The following is a 20,968-nucleotide window of genomic DNA, read 5'->3' as shown; positions in this document are numbered from 1 at the left end:
AGGACAGTAGTACTACTTGCCTGTTAGGTGGTTGTGAGAAAGAAAGAAAATAACGCATCGTCCCTGTGAGCCCTCAGTGTAAGGTGATGGGGAGTAGTAAGGAGGTCAAAGCACTAGTCTTTGACTTGAATTTTAAAGCAGGTAGTGAATCAAAAAGTATTTGTAATTGTCATCACTGAGCATTTAGGCGTTGGGTTCATGTTTAAACTTTTTTTTTGTTTTCCTAACCTCAGTGGATTAGATGTTTGGTTGTCTGAATCCGTCACCTTGACATTTCCATGTACCATTTTCCACATTCAGAAACCAAAGCCCATCCTAACTTCCCCATAGATTTGCTTTCTCATTTTCATTACTTTGGGTAATTTAAATTACCCCAAAGAACAAAGAAACTGTTTATTAAAATCTTACTATGGGCTAGGAAGCTTTATATGATATTGTTTAATCTTAGTAGCAATTTTAAGAAGTAAGTAGCATCAGCATCTTAAAGAGATGGGAAGATGGAACCTCAGAGACACACATAACTAGAAAAAGCATTTGAACTCAAGTTGTCAGGCTTCAGGCCCAGTGTCCTTCCAGAACTGATGTCCACCTGATTATGTCCAAATTATTTAAATTTTGTTTGTTTCCAACTTGATTAACAAATCAACTTCCTTGTATGTTGTATTATTGAGCATCTAGATGTATCTTATTTTTCATAAGCCCATGAAATTTGTATTTTCTTTTAAAAGAAAGCTGAAACTGAAAGTGTTCACTCAACATACTTGCCTAACATGCCCAAGGACATAAAGCTAGTAAACTTGAGACTTGGACCTGAGTCTCCCCAGTACCCTCACTACCCACTGGGACCAAATGTTCCCCCTTGGAGTTCTTATCTCTATCTGACCTGTTGGTTCTTTGATTACTTTGAAGTCCCCCTGCACATTTTGACTACTCCTTCCTGGTCTTTAGTGTGCCTTAACTGTAGATGTTCTCTAGGACTCAACCTAGTCCCAGTTAATCCACTAATTCTATAAAATATTGAGTGTGTCCATTATACTTAAAGTCCTTTGGAACAGCATAATAGCCATGGCCACTATCCCCAGGGAGCCGTGGCAGAAGTAAAATTACATAGACTTACAGATTGAGGTAGGTACTGTGAGACAAAAATCAGGGAACTACCACATGAGCCCATGGAAGTTTTCTCTAAGAAGGTGGTATTAAGCTGAGATCTGAAGGGTTAAGTATCTGAGAAAGCCTTGAGTGGGAAAAAGTCTAAGAGGCTGGAGTACAGGAGTGAAGGGAAGACTGGCTAGAGGAGAATTAGCAAGGAACAGGGGCCTATCTACACCTTGCAGGCCATCTTAGAGAACTTGGATTTCATTCTGAGAGCCATGGAAAGACATTTAAAAGTATGATCTGATCTGATCTGTGTTTTTAAAAGATGAACCTAAATTTGGAGAGGAGACAGAGTCAAGTTTCATGGCCAACTGAGTTCATGATGGTACCGTTTAACTGAGTAGTACCATAAATATGAGTGCCTACAATGTGCCAGGCATTGTTGGCTATTGGAAAACATAGGTGAATAAAGCATGGAAGGCCCTCCAGGAGCTTCCTAGTAATTCGGGAGTCGGGGTGGGGAAGGAATTTAGGGCAATTTAGAATCTGGTAAAGTTTGAGAAGCCTATGTGCTATTCAAGTGGAAATGCCAATTTCCAATTTAGGCAGTTGGCTATATGATTCCTCAAAAGAGATATCTGGGCTACAGATAACAGTTGGGAGTTGTCAGCACACAGGAATGATAAGTGTTGGTAGATACATGGGTTTCATTATACTCTTTGGTTGGAATGAAATTTTTCACGATAAAACATTTTAAAACTGTAAGAATGGAAAAGATTGCTTCAGGTGAGAGCGTGGGTAGAGAAAGGGCTGAGAAACAAGGCCTGGGATGTGCCAGCATTTACAGGCTGGATATATGAGGGGCAGCTGGCAAGGTCATTGTTACCTGACTATTGCCAGAAGTATTTCAAGGAGGCAGTGATTAGTTGTGCTAGATGCTGCCAAAAGGTTAAGTAAAATGACAGAAGAAAACGATTTGCCAACAGGGGTGTTGTGGGTGACCTTGCAAGATCAGTTTCAGAAAGGAAGGAGGAAGTCTTCCTGGGAGACTCAAAGACTCTACCTTTGCTGTACAGCTTACTTATCTCTGCTCAGCACCAGGCCCAGAATTCCCAGCTGCTTACAGGACATTGCACTAGTGTCCCACAGGTGCTGAAAATGCTTATGTACCCAGGATTTAGTGCATCTTCCTCCTACAAAGTCTGCTCCTCCTGGGTTCCCTCTTCCCAGTAATGGAACCTCTTACACTTAGTGCCTCAGGCCAGAAGCCAGAAGGTCTTCCCCAGGCCCATCCCTTGTTTCTCCCTCCCATCTAGTCAGTTGTCACATCTGTCAGTTCTGCCTGTAGTATGTCTTCTCCAACCCCAGTACCCTAGCTCAACCTCAGCAACACTCTGGATTCCTACAAAGAGTGTGGACTTGAACCCATTGGTGAAGGGAACTACTAAAGGACTCTAAGAGGACATTTTCTATTAGGTCTCTATGGGCTGGGCGCGGTGGCTCACACCTGTAATTCTAGCACTCTGGGAGGCCAAGGCGGGCAGATCCTTTGAGCTCAGGAGTTTGAGACCAGCCTGAGCAGAGCGAGACCCCATCTCTATCAAAAATAGAAAAGAAGTTAATTGGACTGCTAAAAATATATAGAAAAAATTAGCCAGGCATGGTGGTGCATGCCTGTAGTCCCAGCTACTAGGTAGGCTGAGGCAGAAGAATTGCTTGAGCACAGGAGTTTGAAGTTGGTGTGAGCTAGCCTGATGCCACGGCTTTCTAGCCCAGGCAACAGAGTGAGACTCTGTTTAAAAAAAAAAAAAAAGAAAGGTCTCTATGAAATGAACCTTGACTAGATCCTAATCCCCCCATGCCCCTGCCAAGAAAACTATAAAAGACATTTTGGGGATATTTTAATATGGAGTAAATATTAGATATTATGGAATTATTATTTTTCTTAGATGTGATAATACCATTGTGGTTTTGTTTTCATTCTTAGGAGATGCATGATGAAATATGTAGGGCTAAAGTATCATGTCTATATTTTCAAATGGTTCTGTGAAAAACAAATATAAAATGTTAATTTTTAGGCCGGGCGCTGTGGCTCACGCCTGTAATCCTAGCTCTTGGGAGGCCGAGGCGGGCGGATTGCTCAAGGTCAGGAGTTCAAAACCAGCCTGAGCAAGAGCGAGACCCTGTCTCTACTATAAACAGAAAGAAATTAATTGGCCAACTGATATATATATATATAAAATTAGCCGGGCATAGTGGCACATGCCTGTAGTCCCAGCTACTCAGGAGGCTGAGGCAGAAGGATCACTCGAGCCCAGGAGTTTGAGGTTGCTGTGAGCTAGGCTGACGCCACGGCACTCACTCTAGCCTGGACAACAAAGTGAGACTCTGTCTCAAAAAAAAAAAAATGTTAATTTTTTAAATCTAGATACAGGGCATAAAAGTGTTTATCCTACTATTTCAACTTCTCTGTGTTTAAAGTTTTTTGAAATGAAAAGTGGAACAGGTCTCTACAGCAACAATGTGGAAGGCTGATTTTGGAGGTTGGCAGGAAGTTTGGTGGGAGGGAGGGGAGCCAGGTAATGTAAGACTTACTTAGAACAGGTCCTTCAGCCTCCTCTCTCCCCCTGGGCTGTGCTTCCTTCACTGCAGTGTTTGCATACTCCTGCCTTTGACAGTTATCAGTTCTGCTCAGAATGTCCTTACCCCCGTGTAGTCTTCCTGATAGACTGACTGCTCCTCATCTTTCAGATCTTGGGCTCAAACAGTATTCCTTGAGAGACTTGGTCCCCAGGCTGACTTATATTCCATTTCCCCTTTCTCCACCCCCACCACAGCCTCCTGTCTCCATGGAATAGCTTATCTCACTCTGGGCTGTGATCATGTTTGTCTATCTGCTCCCACCAGCAAACTGAGCTCTGAAGTATGGGCCCGGTTCATCCTTGTATCCATACCCAGTACCTGGCATGTGCAGTGCACAGTCAATAAATATTTGACTATGAAATGAATGAAGCCCTCTATACTCCTGCTGCTCAATGTTAAATCTCTTCACTTCAGTTTTCTCTAATTAAACCGAAACACCATCTTCCACATCTGATCAGGACCCATGTCTAAGCCTTTTTACTTCAAGAATACCTTTTTTTTTTTTTTTTTTTTTGAGACAGAGTCTCACTTTGTTACCCAGGCTAGAGTGAGTGCCGTGGCATCAGCCTGGCTCACAGCAACCTCAAACTCCTGGGCTCAAGCAATCCTCCTGCCTCAGCCTCCTAAGTGGCTGGGACTACAGGCATGTGCCACCATGCCCGACTAATTTTTTCTATATATATATTAGTTGGCCAGTTAATTTCTTTCTGTTTATAGTAGAGATGGGGTCTCGCCCTTGCTCAGGCTGGTTCTGAACTCCTGACCTTGAGCAATCCACCCGCCTCAGCCTCCCAGAGTGCTAGGATTACAGGCGTGAGCTACCACGTCCGGCGCAAGAATACCTTTTGAATGTATTCCTTTTTCTTTGTCCCCATTGCCATCGTCTTAACCCAGGACCATCCTTTGGTCCATGCAGTATTTATTGATTGCCTTCTGCGTGCCTTTGCTGGGCATGGCAACCAGCAGGAAGCCCAGGACCTATGCGCCCTGCCATTATGGTACAGTCATCCACCACACTACTGCCTTTTTACACTTAGACCTTTTTTGAAAACTTGCTAGCATTGCACTATATACAGGATAAAGTCCAGCTGATAGACATGGTGCACAAGAGCCTACCTAACCACCCAGCCCCACTTTGCCCTCCCGTATTATCTCTTACCATCCTCCTACACCCTGCTGTCCTGCCTTGCTGAACTCTTCACTGTTCCAGAAATATGCCATTCACTTTTATGACTCCATACCCCTGTACATGTTGTTCCCTTTGACTGGAATTATCACCTGCCTTGTCCACCCCTCTTGCTTGCCCTCCAAAACAGAGCCAATGTCTCTACTGGAGTTCCTCTTCTCCTCCCAGCCCAAGCTGATGGTTCGTTTTCTTGACCTGCCTCACTGTGTGTGTGTGTGTAAGTGTGTGTGTACATCCACGTTTACAGTATCTGTGGTCATTCTGGCTGTTTACTGATAGGTTTTTCCTATGAGACTGAAGGCTTACTCTCGTTCATCTTTATATCCACAGAGCCTGGAATATAAAGCTTATTCGTTTTAAAGTCTAGGGTTTTTTATAATGTGCTGTTCCCTATGCTCTGTAAAGTGCCACCTAATATATATATGATGTTATAAAGATTCCTAATCTTGGTAGTTTTCACTGTCCGTTAAAAACCCAGGCCCAGCCCAGATTGTATCACTCTGGCAGCTGTTGGCATGGCTACAACTTGAATGACTAGATAGATTGGGCACAGCTTTAATCACCTGACACTCAAAAGATTTCAGTTTGACAGTCAGTGGTGGGGGGGGCCGGGGGCAGTGGTGGGCCAGACTGGTTTTCATTTGTTAAGATAATTGCTACCCAAGTTCACAACCAAACACCACTGAGGTTCGTTCTTGTGTGTATGCTATGTTGGCTATTTCTTAGTCTCATCCCCTGTACCATGTATTTAGTTTACAAAACATTGCCATATCCCTTACCTCATTTTACCCATCCTAAGGTGAATCCCTGTAGTATTATTAAAATGTGGAGTACTCAATTAGGGAGATTTCTGTTTGGGAAGTATCTCTTATTAGTGAAAATATTTTGAACCTCATTGTTTGATTTAGATTCATGTTTTTATTTTGCCATTTCTTAGGTCATTTAGCCTCTCTGAGCCACTCTTTAAAATGTGGTAATACCTACCTTGCTAGATTGTTTTGAGAATTAAATGAGATGACATAGATAAACTGCCTAGTCCAATTCCTAGCAGGTAGTGTGTGCTTAACTTTTAATCCCCTTGAGTTCTAAAGAGGAGGAGAAAAATTATTTTGGTATTTTTTCCCCTTCAGATTTGGCTCACTAATAATTCTTTTTTTTTTTTTGAGACAGAGTCTCGCTTTGTTGCCCAGGCTAGAGTGAGTGCCGTGGCGTCAGCCTAGCTCACAGCAACCTCAAACTCCTGGGCTCAAGCGATCCTGCTGCCTCAGCCTCCCGAGTAGCTGGAACTACAGGCATGCGCCACCATGCCCAGCTAATTTTTTCTATATATATCAGTTGGCCAATTACTTTCTTTCTATTTATAGTAGAGACAGGGTCTCGCTGTTGCTCAGGCTGGTTTCAAACTCCTGACCTCGAGCAATCCGCCTGCCTCGGCCTCCCAGAGTGCTAGGATTACAGGCGTGAGCCACCGCGCCCGGCATAATTCTTTATTATACTCTCTTATAAAGTATTAAATGACATAGAACTTAAATATCAGTATAGATACATAATATATGCTTGTCTATGTATTTCTGGAAGGATACATTAAAAACTATTAGTAATGATTGCCTTGTTGAATATTTCTTATTTTAAATGAAACTCCCTAGCATGATATTTTTAGAAACATTCATTATACTGCTTTTTAAATTGTTGGTTATATAATACAGTGTCCAACAAACAAATCTTAAAACTTTCTACTTTGTCTATCACTAATTTTGTATATTTTCCATTTTGCTTCATGATATTATTAAACATATATCCCAAACTTTGTTTTTATTGAAATGAATTTTACCATGATTCATTTGGAGAGTTGCCTTCAGATTGAGTTTATTGTTTATAATCAAAGAATGAATTGAAAACAGAAATGACCACCATATGATGTTGGTTTTTGCTGAAGGATTAATAGATTATATTTAAATTCTTTTTAATTTTAGAAAAGTTTGTTTTATTGAAAAAATAGTTTAAAAAACTTTTTAACCCATTATTATATATCAAGTGCTGTCCTAAGTACTTTAAGTGTATTATCTAAGAGTATGTATATAATTTTTGTACCCAAAGATGTACAGAAGGAAAAAAAATAGTATATGGGGAAAGCTATGTCTCTTTTCCCTCTCCCTCTAATCCTCCCCAAAGTATACCACCATTAACCCTTTCTTAGTTCTAAGAAATTTTAACATATAGTAAAAGCAAAATGGAAGAATTTCCGTTTACAAGTGCCATTTAAAACTATGTCTTTTTGTCCTATGTACTTGTAAGAAAAATTGCATGTATGGTTATTAACTTTGTTATTTTCCTTGTTTAATGTGAGTTTGCTGCTTTTTAATCTTTGAAGGGTTTGAAAGAATACTTTTATGTTTCTTGATCATTATTTATAGAAAACAGTTAATTGTTAATTTTACATTTATATATTTTATAAGTTCACATTCAAAAATCTTTCTGTCTGGTTTCTAGCCTGGTTGAGACAATATCCTATGAATTGATTTTTACATTAAAAGAACATCTTAGGGGAAGAAAATTGCTCTGTAATGTTTGTTCAGTAAAACAGCAAGTCAATTTTTTAAGCATAAAAAGAAAAAGGCTGCCAATATAAAGTGAAATTTAGAGTACTCTTATTTTAAAATACTTTTGTTGAATAAGAATAGGAATTTATATTATTGTAATGTGGAATGCGCATGTTCATTTCCTGAAGCAATGGGGAATTTGCCCTCCTGAGAGTTTTTCTTTCCTGCCACTGATTTAAATTCCTAGTCCCCCTTTTTAATACCTGGGGTCATTAGCTCTTTTACTCTTAATGTTTGCCTGGTAGTGTCTGTGTCCTTAAGCAAGTCTGACAGACAGAAACACGGTAGTCTGTGGAAAATCACATAGTGTTTCTACAGAGGTCCCCAAGAAGAGGTTTATGCTGACCCATCAGCATCTGGACCTTGTTTTGAAATGCTGGCTGAGATCCTGAGCTTTATCTTTGCCACTTGGAATCCCAGCACATCACTGCTCCGGGCACAATCTAGGAAAGGAGCAGAAGAGACTTATCTGTGGGTCAGTTAAAGATCAAAACTATAGCCTGGCGAGGTGGCTCACGCCCGTAATCCTAACACTTTGGGAGACCGAAGAAGGAGGATTGCTTAAGATCAGAAGTTCCAGACCATTGAGGACTGAATTCTGATCTTATTCTTTGCCCCCCCAAAAATTCGTTTTTAAGGGGACCTGGTGAATCTTGCCTATAGATGATAAAATCTCTACTAGTAAACAGGTTTTTATGATGTGGTTTACTTCCCAACCTGATTCTGGTATAGCATCACTTAAAAGATAGAAGACCCTTAAGCATTCATCTCTACTGATTCCTAGTCTTTTGGACAAAGCCTGACTCTTTAAGCCAATTGTCAACTAAAGAATCCCTAAGTCCACCTGTGACTTGTAAGCCTCCACTTTGAGATGTCCCACCTTTTTGGGCCAAACCAATATATGCCTTCCATGTATTGATTTATAACTTTACTTGTAATTCGTGTCTCCCTGAAATGCATAAACTAAGCTGTAACCCAGCCACAGTGAGTCCACTTACTTGTTCAAGGCTTCTTGGGCATGGCTCTGGGCCATGGTCCTCAAATTTGGCTCAGAATAAACCTCCTTAAATTATTTTACATAGTTTGTCTTCTTTTCCATTGACACCATCCTGAGTAAGAGCGCGACCCCATCTCCACAAAAAACAGAAAAAATTAGCCAGGAGTTGTGGCATGTACCTGTAGTTCCAGCTACTCAGGAGGCTGAGGCATGAGGATCACTTGAGCCGAGGAGTTTGAGGTTGCTGGGAGCTATGATGATGCCACTGTACTCTACCCTGGGTGACAGAGTAGGACTCTGTCTCGAAAACAAAAACAAAAGCTATAAAGGGTATGCCGTAATAGACCTGGCCAGAGACTAGGTCATCAATTATAAAAGGAATGTGTAGAGAGAAGGGGCATAGATTCAAAAGGCTACATTGTGTGGGATTCAATATATTGGACATTCTGGAAAAGACAAAACTGTAGGGACAGAGAACAGAGCAGTGGTTGCTAGAGGTGGGAAGAGTGGTGGTTATAAAAGGAGGGATTTTAGGGGGTGAAGAAACTATTCCGTATCTTATTGCATGACTTAATGCATTTGTCAAAATTTGTAGAACTTTCTGCAAAAAAAAAAAATTTACTGTACATAAATTTGAGCAAAAATGAAGAGGATGAAGGGGACACAGTTTGTTATTTGATTGTGGTCATGTGAAGTTAGAAAGAGGATGAATCCTGACCAGGTTCTGAAAAAATCCTGTTTTCAGCGGTTATAGGGAATTACTTTACCTGTAGAAGGGTTTCTAAACAAGCACTTTTAGATATTTTAGCTAATTTTTAATCATAACAAAAATACATGTATATGGAAATTTTTCAAATGGTTTAGAAAACCTGCAATGAATGAAAAGGAAAAATCTTTCCTCCTGGCTGGGCACAGTGGCTCACATCTGTAATCCTAGCACTCTGGGAGGCCGAGGCGGGCGGATTGCTCAAGGTCAGGAGTTCGAAACCAGCCTGAGCAAGAGCGAGACCCCGTCTCTACTATAAACAGAAAGAAATTAATTGGCCAACTAATATATATCTATATATATAAATTAGCTGGGCATGGTGGCACATGCCTGTAGTCCCAGCTACTCAGGAGGGTGAGGCAGCAGGATTGCTTGAGCCCAGGAGTCTGAGGTTGCTGTGAGCTAGGCTGATGCCATGGTACTCTCTAGCCTGGGCAACAAAGTGAGACTCTGTCTCAAAAAAAAAAAAAAAAATCTCTCCTCCTACCCCTTACCCAGTCATGTTTCCCATACGTAATAACTATTAACCGTTTACTTTGCATGTGCATATATAGTTCTGTCCAGGCTTGCTTTTTCCACATTATGTATCTCAGAGATATTAACAAATCAGTACATGTGGATCTACTTCATTCTTTTTAATGATTACATATTTTCTAATATGGATATTCCCTAATTTATTTGACCAGTCTACATTGAGTATCCAAATTGCTGGGACCAGGAGAAAACTGGAAACAAAACAGTAATGAACGTTTTGTGTATTTAGCTTTGTGTACTTGTCTAAATATAGCTGCCTGTAGGACATAACTACAAGTGTAATTATTGGACTGAAAGTCATCCAGGGTTTCAATTTTGATATAGATAATGCCACACTGCCCTCTAGGGAGGTCATACAAATTTGTATTCCCACCAGCTGGCTTGTGGAAGTTAAACATGCACTTAAAAATTCATGATTAAAGTATAGTTTGTTATGTTAGTCAAATTTATCCTGACTTCCTGACAGCACATGTAGTAGAAATTATAAGATGAAAATTAGCAAATTAGGTATTAATAAAGCTTGTATTCTTAGGTTTTTGTGACAGTTAAAAATCTTGATTCTAAAGTTAATTTAGTTCAGGGTAAAATAATTTTTTAAAGAATTCATGAAATGAAAGAATTCATTTCATTTTCCCTGTATATTTTTTTCACTTTTTATTGTGGTAATATACACACACACACACACACACACACATAAAATCTGCCATTTTAATCATCTTAAGTGTATAATTCATTGGTACTAATTACATTCACATTGCTGTACAGCCATCACTACTATCTGTTTCCAGATGAAATTTTTTTTTAATCATGGTAAAACATACATAACATAAAATTTATCATTTTAACCATTTTTAAGTGTACAGTTAAATGGCATTAAATATTCACATCATTGGCAAACATCACCACCATCCAGCTTCAGAAATTCATCTTCCCAAACTGAAACTCTGTACCCATTAGACAGTAACTCCTATTCTTTCCTCCCCCCTACCACCTGGTTACCAAATTCTTTCTGTCTCTATGAATTCGACTACTTTAGGTATCCGTGTGTATTTTTTCTATGTCAAAAAATGCTTTAGAGAAGGGAAAAACACATAACACAAATTGCTAAGATAACATGGGAACTTTCTTAGGAGTGCCACAAGTTACTTTTACATTTTTCTCTGTTCCTGCTGTGTAGAGTGCATGCTGCCATCATGGAGAGCAGACATCTTGTGGTATCCCAGTTTGTGGCATAGTGCCAAGAATAGATGTTCAGTTCATGTTTGCTGAATAAATTGATGACTTTATGAAAACAATGTACTATGTGACACCACCTTTGTTATTCCATAGGAGACTGACATCTTCCAGTAGCAGGCCTCGAGAAGACAGCTGGTTAAAATCTTTATTTGTCCGGAAAGTTGATCCAAGAAAAGATGCTCACTCTAATCTCCTAGCCAAAAAGGAAACAAGCAGTCTGTACAAATTACAGTGTGAGTGATAGGTTTGCTATCTTCATAGTTGACTCTTTTTTCCTTTGTTCATAAGTTTATCGTTGGATTTTCTTTTGTTTCAGTTCACAATGTTAAACCGGAATGCCTAGAAGCATACAACAAAATTTGGTGTGTATACCAAACTATCCTTTACTTGGGGAAAAATAATGATTTTAATATTAGTTGGTTCAACTAACACTTGATAGCAGAAAGTGAGATCTTTCATCTCTCTCTCTTAAAGCTCAGTGTTCAGAGGCTCTTAAACTGAGTTCTGTGTGGTATTGCCAAAGGCATTTTGATTTTAAGCATTCACACAACTAAATCATCGCATAGTCTATCAGAGTTTAGAATGTTACCAGACTCTTAAGGTTGGAAGGAACCTTGCAAAACCATCTAGTGCATCTACTCATCTAGTGCTTGAGTCCTTTGTGCAGACCTTCCTGACTGGGGTGCTTAAATAACCTCCATCTCCGAACAGCTTTGATTGTTAGGAATTAGAACTCACATGCCTGTGACCTCCATTGTTTTCAATTTTACTCGTAAGTAAAACCGCCATATGGAAGACCTATATGTATTTGAACATAACTGCCACTTCTTCCCAAGTCTTCCGACTCCAGGATCTCAGTCCCTTCAGCTTACATGATATGAGATCCATACCCTCTTACAGAATTTATGAACTTTAAGATTAAAGGGAGAATTAAGCTCATTAACAGAGTAAACAGAGATAGTATTTTAATGATCAGTTTTGAGCAAATGTACTGAAAAAAATATTTTTTACCTTTACCATCTACTACTTTCATGAGAAAGCAAATGATTTTGTCTCCATAATCAACATAATTTTCAGAAGCAAAAACTTTTTGTTGTTTTATTTTTGGAGGTTGTTTATGAAATGTAACTTAGCATAGAATTTCTTCCTAACTTCAGCACATTTCTCTTTATTTAAAAAAAAAAAAAGTCCTAAAACAAAGTAGATGTTTATTTCTAATGTTTTCTCATAAACTGAAATTTTTTGCTGTGCTGATGTTTCCCTGAATTATCTTTTCTTTCCTGTTTTTAATAGTTTCATCTTCTGTCTCAGATTTCTGGCTGTCTATTCATATTTCTCTTTGGATGTTTTGCTCTCACTTCAAACTCAGCGTGTAGAATCACCTTGCTATTCCAACTTCCCTGTCTGTGTCACTCACCATGTTTTACTTAACCCCTTCCTTAGTTCTTTGTGATTAGTTAGCCACCTATGGCTGGGCATTCTTCATGACATGTGTTTTGGTTCTCTTTGTTGTTCCTTCTTCCTCTCCCTCTCCAAGCCTTTAAAGCCCCATCCCAATGAACCTTCTTTCTGACAATTTTTGAGGGCTTGAAGCTATACCTGTATCTCCATCCCGCCCTGTAATATATTACCCAAAAGTTTAGCAGATTGATCTATTTGAGTTCTGTTTTCTCCTTCATTGTGTTTTTTCTTTTCTTTGAAACTTTCAGCAGCTCCCTGTTTCCAGAACATAAAGACTTAACTCCTGCGTGGTTTTTAGGGGTCCCAATAATGAGATTCTGCCCAACCCATCCAGTTCTGGGTACAAGTACTGCCTGCCTTACAACCTCCATTCAGGTAAGGCCAGGGCTCCCAGGAGCAGGTTTGAGTTCCTGACAAAGAGGATTGGCTGCAAATCCCTGTGTCACTTTGTATTGGTGAAAAGCTTAGCCCATTGTCAGGCCCCTGGCCCCTTTCTGGACCCTACCTGGGTCACCTGTACTGGCTTCCTTCCTCTGCATTGGCTCCAAATCAGGGTTGTTTACTTCCCCGCTTATGTCATTGGCAAAAAAGAAATCCATTTCCATTTCCCTAACATAATCCATTTTCCCCATCCCCAATTTTCATCAGTCCCATATTATTTCTGAACATTCATGGGTTATGTATCAGATACATTGAATATCAGGTCTTAATTTAAAAAGGAAATGCCACTCTTCGAAAAATACACATGGTATGATCATTGTACAGATTTTCAGGTCATAAAGACATAAGGATTTTCATTTAGTTAGACATAGGCCATTTGGAACTTTTCTCTGTTAACTCTCCTTATACACCCAAACCTGGTGCCCCAGCATCCGGTGGTGATTGCTAGCTTAGTATCACTCAGTATCAGCAAATAATTTGAACAGGTCTGTTTCTAACCCTTGATATCCTTTTGCATCCATTGTTGAATCTGTACTGTACTTTTTCATCATAATTTTTCTATTCAAAAAGTGTAGGCTTTAGCTTTTTCTCTTGGCACAGAACAGTTATGCCTCTTCCCTTTACCCTTCCCTGTACGTTAGAATCTGTACCATAGGGAGGCTTCCATGGAACCACTATCTGTTCTGACACCTCTGCCAAATTAATACACTGCCATGTGGCGTTGCCACTGCTCCTGCACAGTCAATGGGAATGGTTTGGTGTGTTCTGTATGAGACTGTGATACCTCTTGCATCCCCTCTGCTGGTTGAATTGAGTAGGACCTAATTTATGCTTCATGTTGTATCTTCAATTTTGATTCTTCTGCCATGTTGATGCCTTTTGGGACTGTTGGGGGTTGGGGCTGCTTCCAGACTGTGTTGTATCTAGCTCTGTCATCTTCCTCCTTTCTTAAGACCAATTTGTTCTCTACTCTGGTTACCTCTGCCTGCTGGTGCTGCTTCTGTTGTCTGCCTCTGTCTTAAACATTACTTTCTTCCCTTTCCATCTTTCTTATTTCTTCCATGTTTTTTCCTAACTATTTCCATGTCTGTAATTCTTCTTATCTTTGGAACCAAGAACTAAGTTTTTATAAACATTACATTCTTAAGTAGTTCTTTTCTTTTTATTTTTCCCCCTTTTTTTCGAAAATGGCAATAATAGATCCAGAGCTCCTGGAATCTTGGGACCTTTGGCTCTTTTTGTATCATTTTTATCATTATACTTCATTTGTTTACAACTCTTCTAGATAGTTGGGGTATCAGAAAGCTAAGCTTCTGATAAATGGGGTATTAGAGTACAACACCATTGTTTTATCATAAATATATTCTGAGATCATTTGCCAGAACACAGAGTAGGTGGTCTTTTTCCTGTTATTGATCATGTGGTGTTCACCTGGTAAAATTTTGTTGGTTGTTTAATTAGTGTTGCTGTTTCTTCTCTTTAAGTCAAGAGGTGTTGCCAAAGATTCATGAAGATAAACATTACCCTTGTACTTTGGTGGGGACTTGGAACACGTGGTATGGCGAGCAGGACCAAGCTGGTAGGAAGCAGAAGTCTTTGGAATAAACACTGTTCCTTAAGCATTACTGTAACACTTAAGTAATGTTCTGATTTAATGCTTGTTTTTATAATCAAAGCTTTCTATGTCTCAATTTAGTTTTATGCTTAAAGTAGCTTCTTCAATAATTCATTGCAAAAAACTACTTTTGAATTGTTTTTAATATTTAAATCTATTATCGAAACTTTATGGTATAACTCATAGGCCAACACATGGCACATTACAGTTTTGTACTATGTTAACATTATGCATATTAGAATATTTTCAAGGTAAGAATACCATGAAACTCTAAATGTATATTATCTTTTAAAATGCGTTTCAGTCCACCTCTGGAGGTACGAAGGAGGCTATCCAGCCCTCATGGAAGTCATGAATAAACTCAAAGGAAATCAGGTAATGATTTTGAAAATGTTTGCTTATTCAAACTAATGACATAGTAAATGTTAGTATGGAAATAAATGACTCTTTTCTGTCATCAGTTTTTGTTAGTAGGTTATTCATTTTTTGTAGTAGAAATTTTATTATTTGGACTCTTAAAGTTGTATTTAAACATAAATTAGCTGGTTGTAAATACTACTAAAATAACAGTCCTTATTGTAAAAATCAGTTGTTGAAATTGACTTTCAATCTTTGAAAGTGATAAGCTAGTACTTTAAAACTGGTAAATCAGCATGGTTGACACAATTAGCCCTGGATTTCCTAACACTGTCAGGTTCGGGAACTGTCATCCACATACATATTCTTTATCTTGGGCAGACTTTGCTATCCTACCCCTCCCTTCACTAATAGGTACATGTTAGTAGAGAGAATTTTAACAGCCACACACCGTTGGGGAAGAAAATCTTTTGTATAGATTCCCAGACAAATAAAAATGGCTTTTGAATTATCTGCTGTTTTGCAGTCTACATGTCACCTGTATTACTATACCACCAAACACTGTTAGGAGAATCTGAAAATGTAGGAAATGAAATTTGTTTACATTGTCATTTAAATAGGATGACCATGTAGTTTGGTCATCTAAATCTAGACACTTTTGAGAATGAAAAGGAATGTGACATGTCAATTGGGACTTCTCAGGCCAGCTGAGACCTATTGATTCTCCTGTTTATAACAGTATTCTGTAGGAACATAAATGTTACTAAAGTGAGTTTGTATGTAAATATTAGAAGATTTCATGAGCACAATTTTTTCACTCAAAGGAATTTGCGGAATTCCGTAAAGCAAGAAGCAACATGCTTCTCTCTAGGAAGAATCAGCTACTATTGGAATTCAGTTTCTGGAATGAGCCTGTCCCACGATCAGGACCTAATATATATGAACTCAGGTCTTACCAACTCCGAGTAAGTACTGAAATACAAGTTAACTGTCCTTTTGTTCTTTGAAGAAGCACAAACACTTCCTAATGCTGACAACAGAACTTGAGAGCACAGTGTGATGTGTGCTTAGCATTATGTTTTGATTTGAATTGTTTTCTCCGCTGTCCAGTCCTCCTCGTAGTTTTCCTTTTTTCTTTCTCATTTCCCTCTCTTCTGTTATGCACTTTTGTTTTTATGACCTTATGCATAATTCTGATTATTTAGTATTTTTCCAAATAGCATTGCTGTTTTTAAGAGAAAAGACCTGAAGTATAGGACTAGGTACAATATGTAGCAACTATTATAGTTGGAAAAGATCAACTAATAAATGTTGTGACTGTTGAACAAATTATATAATACTATAAGAGTAAAAAGAGAATAATATTTTATACTTTCTAGATATTTCTCTACTAAGTAAGTACTAGAAAGAAAGTCCCAGATAGAAGCATTATTAAAAAGAATGCATATCAGTAGATCTATATTAGGCTGACCACCTTGCCCAGTACAAATTAAACTTTTTAAAATTTCACAATAGGCTGGGCACAGCGGCACCTGCCTATAGTTCCAGCTACACAGGACACTGAGGTGGGAGGATCACTTGAGCCCAGGAGTTCCTCATTGGGTGCCAACAGTAAATTTGGCATCTATATGGTGACTTCTTAGGAGTGGGGAACCACGAGGTTACATAAGGAGGGGTGAACTGGCCCAGGTCAGAAACGGAGCAGGTCAAACTCCTGTGCTAATCAGTAGTGGCATTGTGCCTATGAATAACTACTGCACTCCAGCCTAGGCAACATAGGAAGATCTCATCTCTTAAAGAAAAAAAATCACAATAAAGTCTGAATGGATATGCACAATTTAATCATGATTTCAGTGCATCTGAAGGATGAGCCCAGCTATGGTTTTGATAACCATAAATGGATAACTCTTACATTATGTATATGTTGTCTTCTGTATGAAGCTGTAAAATACTACTCCTACTATGGGGTAGGAACACAATGAGTAGTAACATTTTGTTACATCGTCTACTACATCCTATGTTATTAAAAGTTAATTTTTAAGTTTTGTCACTTGATATTTTTTATATTGCTATTTCCATATTTTTTCACAGAAGAACTAACAAACCAAAATCTAAATCTCCTTTCAGCCAGGAACCATGATTGAATGGGGCAATTACTGGTGAGTATATTACTGAATGGTGAGTTTGTAAGTCTTATTAATTTTAGGCCATAGTGATAATTCTAGTAAAAAAATATCTGAGGATGATACCATGACTTGATGTTAGACTATTGTTTTGGTTAGTTTTTATTAAGTTTTTCAGGCCGGTCGTGGTGGCTCACGCCTGGGAGGCCACCTACCACTCTGGGAGGCCAAGGCAGGCGGACCATTTGAGCTTAGGAGTTTGAGACGAGCCTGAGCAAGAGTGAGATCCCGTCTCTACTAAAAAAAATAGAAAGAAATTAGCTGGACAACTAAAAAAAGTGTGTGTGTGTGTGTGTGTGTATATAAATTAGCCGGGTATGGTGGTGCATGCCTATAGTCCCAGCTACTTGGGAGGCTGAGGCAGAAGGATTGCTTGAGCCCAGGAGTTTGAGGTTGCTGTGAGGTAGGCTGACGCCATGGCACTATGCCCTGGGCAACAGAGTGAGACTCTATCTCAAAAAAAAAAAGAAGTTTTCCAAACATATACCAAACTGGAAAGAAGAATAACATGGATCCCCTTTCGTATCTATTACTTAACTTCAATAATTATCGACACACAGCCAATCTTGTTTAGGTCCACTCCCCCAACCCAGACTGTTTTGAATTAAATCCTGGACAACATACCATTTCATTCATAAATCTTTCTGTACTGTATATGTTTCTAAAAGATAAAGACTCTCTTTTTTAAACAAAAGACTGATACTGGCCAGGCGTGGTGGCTCATGCCTGTAATCCTAGCACTCTGGGAGGCCGAGGTGGGCAGATTGCTTGAGGTCAGGAGTTGGAAACCAGCCTGAGCGAAACCCCATCTCTACTAAAAATAGAAAGAAATTAATTGGCTGGGGGTGGTGGCTCACACCTGTAAACCTAGCAATCTGGGAGGTCGAGGTGGGTGGATTGCTCGAGGTCATGAGTTCGAAATCAGCCAGAGCGAGACCCCGTCTCTACTAAAAATAGAAAGATATTAATTGACCAACTAAAAATATATATACAAAAAAAAAAAAAATTAGCCGGGCATGGTAGCACATGCCTGTAGTCCCAGCTACTCGGGAGGCTGAGGCAGCAGGATTGCTTGAGCCCAGGAGTTTGAGGTTGCTGTGAGCTAGGCTGACGCCATGGCATTCACTCTAGCCTGGGCAACAAAGTGAGACTCTGTCTCCAAAAAAATAAAAAAAAATCCCAGCAGGGTTTGGAAATGCAAAGGACCCAAAATAGCCAAAATAACCTTGAAAAAGAACAAAGTTGGAGGACTCATACTTCTAGATTGCAAAACTAACTACAAAACAAGCGTAATCAAGACAGTATAGTCCCGGCATAAGGAGAAGCGTGCAGATCAATAGGATACATTTATGAGCAACTGATTTTTGACAGTGGTATCAGGACAGTTCAATGGGAAAAGGATAATTTTTTCAATAAAGGATGCTAAAACAATTGGATATCCTTGCAAACAAATGAATTTGGACCCTTACCTCACAATATATACAAAAATTAACTCAAAATGGATCATAGACCTAAATATAAGAGCTAAAATTTAAAACTTTTAGAAGAAAACATAGGAGAAAATCTTTTTGACCCTGGGTTAGGCAGAGAGTCCTTAGGAGAAAATCTTTTTGACCCTGGGTTAGGCAGAGAGTCCTTAGATATAACAAAAGCACATTGCACAAAAGAAAAAATATTGATAAATTAGAATTCATCAAAATTAAAAACCTTGTGGACTTCAAAGGACAACATTTTAAAAATTTAAAAGACAAGTATAGACTGGGAGAAAATATTTGCAAATCATACATGTGATAAGCAACTTGAATCTAGAATATATTAAGAATTCTTATAGCTTAATAATAAGAATACAAATAACCCAATTTAAAAATGAGTAAAGGACTTGAATAAATAGTTCTCCAAAGAAGGAACACAAGTGGCCAACAAACATGAAAAAGTGCTCAACATCACTAATCATAAGAGAAATGCAAATCAAAACCACAATGAGATACCACCTTCTGCCCTTTAGGATGGCCCTACAAAGAACAGAAAATAACAAGTGCTGACAAGGAAGCAGAGAAGTTGGAATCCTTGTGCACTGTTGTTGGGAATGTGAAATGTTGCAGCCATTATATGGGAAGTGGTGTGAAGGTTCCCCAGAAAATTAAAAATAGAATTCAGTATAATCCAACAGTCCCATTTCTGAGCATATATCCAAAAGAATTCAGAGCAGGATCTTGAAGAGATATGTTATCGCCATGTTCATCACAGCATTAGCTGTTCATCATCACAGTAGCCAAGAGATAGAAGCAGCCCATATGTTCATGGACAGATGATAAAGAAAATGTGAACTTCCTTCCATGAAGGAATCTTGAGGAGGACATTAAGCTAAGTGAAATAAGCCACTCATAAAAGGACAAATAGTGTATGATTCCACTCATATGAGGTATTCAGTGTAGTCAAAATCATAGAAACAGAAAAGGGAAAGGTGGGTGCTAGGGCCTGGGCAAAGGGGGAAGAGGGAGTTGGTCTTTAGTGGGTAGAGTTTCAGTTTTACAAAATGAAAACGTTTTGTTTGGAGATTCATTGAACGATGTTTGTTATGAATATGCTTGACAGTACTGAACTGCACACTTAAAAATGGTAAAGATGAGGCCGGGCGCGGTGGCTCACGCCTGTAATCCTAGCTCTTGGGAGGCCGAGGCGGGCGGATTGCTCAAGGTCAGGAGTTCAAAACCAGCCTGAGCAAGAGCGAGACCCTGTCTCTACTATAAATAGAAAGAAATCAATTGGCCAACTGATATATATATAAAAAATTAGCCGGGCATGGTGGCGCATGCCTGTAGTCCCAGCTACTCGGGAGGCTGAGGCAGAAGGATCGCTGGAGCCCAGGAGTTTGAGGTTGCTGTGAGCTAGGCTGACGCCACGGCACTCACGCTAGCCTGGACAACAAAGCGAGACTCTGTCTCAAAAAAAAAAAAAAATAAATAAATGGTAAAGATGATAAATGTTACTTGCTTGTTTTTTTTTAAGATACAGGGTCTCACTCTGTCACCCAGGCTGGAAGGCAGTGGCACAGTCATAGCTCACTGCAGCCTCAAACTCCTGAGCTCAAAACAATCCTTGCACCTCAGCCTCCTGAATAACTGGGACCGTAGGCGCGTGCCACCATGCCTAGCTAATTCTTCTTATTTTTTGTAGAGACAGAGTCTAGCTATGTTTTTCAGGCTGATCTCAAACTCCTGACCTCAAGTGATCCTCCCACCTCAGCCTCCCAAAGTTCTGGGATTACAGATGCGAACTACTACTCCTGGCCTAAAAGAATTGTTTTTCCTTTTTTTTATTATGGTAAAAAAAAAAACACATGTAACAGGCTGGGCAAAGTGGCTCATACCTGTAACCCCAGCACTTTGGGAAGCTGAGCCAGGAGGAGAGGTTGAGGCCAGGAGTTCCAAACCAGCCAGGGTAACAGCTCTATAAAAAAAAATTGTTTTTTAAGAAACAAAAACAATAGAAGATTTTGAGCATGTTTTTCCTTGAAACTTGAAGTGTATCTGTGCCTTAATTTTTTTCTGTTTTTCTTTTTTGTGGGGAAAGGGTCTGTGTGTATGTCTTTGAGGTAATTATGCTAACTCTTAATGTTCTTTGAAAACTTCATACTTCCATTTCCTAAGCTGGAATTTTACAACCTTACTCTCCCACAAACGGGGAGGCCATGGGGTATTGAGGAAAAGCCTTGGGTATGAGTTACTTAACAGCTCTGACCCTTAGTTTCTTTATCTTTCAGTAGCAACCTTTGCCTTTTACTTACTTTCAACTTGTATATGGTTCTCCTTTTCCCTTTTTCCTTTTCAGTTAGGAAATTTCTTGCTTTGCAT

General features: G+C 39.2%; 1 protein-coding gene across 1 annotated transcript in view; it reads left to right on the top strand.

Moving 5' to 3' along the window:
• NIPSNAP2 (nipsnap homolog 2) overlaps window positions 1–20,968 on the top strand; it is a 28,710-nt gene that overhangs the window by 649 nt on the left and 7,093 nt on the right. The window contains exons 2-7 of the mRNA XM_012764116.3: window positions 11,151–11,290; window positions 11,374–11,419; window positions 14,444–14,538; window positions 14,879–14,949; window positions 15,756–15,896; window positions 17,059–17,090. Coding sequence (XP_012619570.1) covers window positions 11,151–11,290; window positions 11,374–11,419; window positions 14,444–14,538; window positions 14,879–14,949; window positions 15,756–15,896; window positions 17,059–17,090 — 525 coding nt within the window. The remainder of the gene's footprint in view (window positions 1–11,150; window positions 11,291–11,373; window positions 11,420–14,443; window positions 14,539–14,878; window positions 14,950–15,755; window positions 15,897–17,058; window positions 17,091–20,968) is intronic.

The sequence above is a fragment of the Microcebus murinus genome, chromosome 19, assembly GCF_040939455.1.
Source record: "Microcebus murinus isolate Inina chromosome 19, M.murinus_Inina_mat1.0, whole genome shotgun sequence".
NCBI classification, from domain to species: domain Eukaryota; kingdom Metazoa; phylum Chordata; class Mammalia; order Primates; family Cheirogaleidae; genus Microcebus; species Microcebus murinus.
Note: the sequence above shows the minus strand (reverse complement) of the source record. Positions and strands in the feature narration are given on the sequence as shown.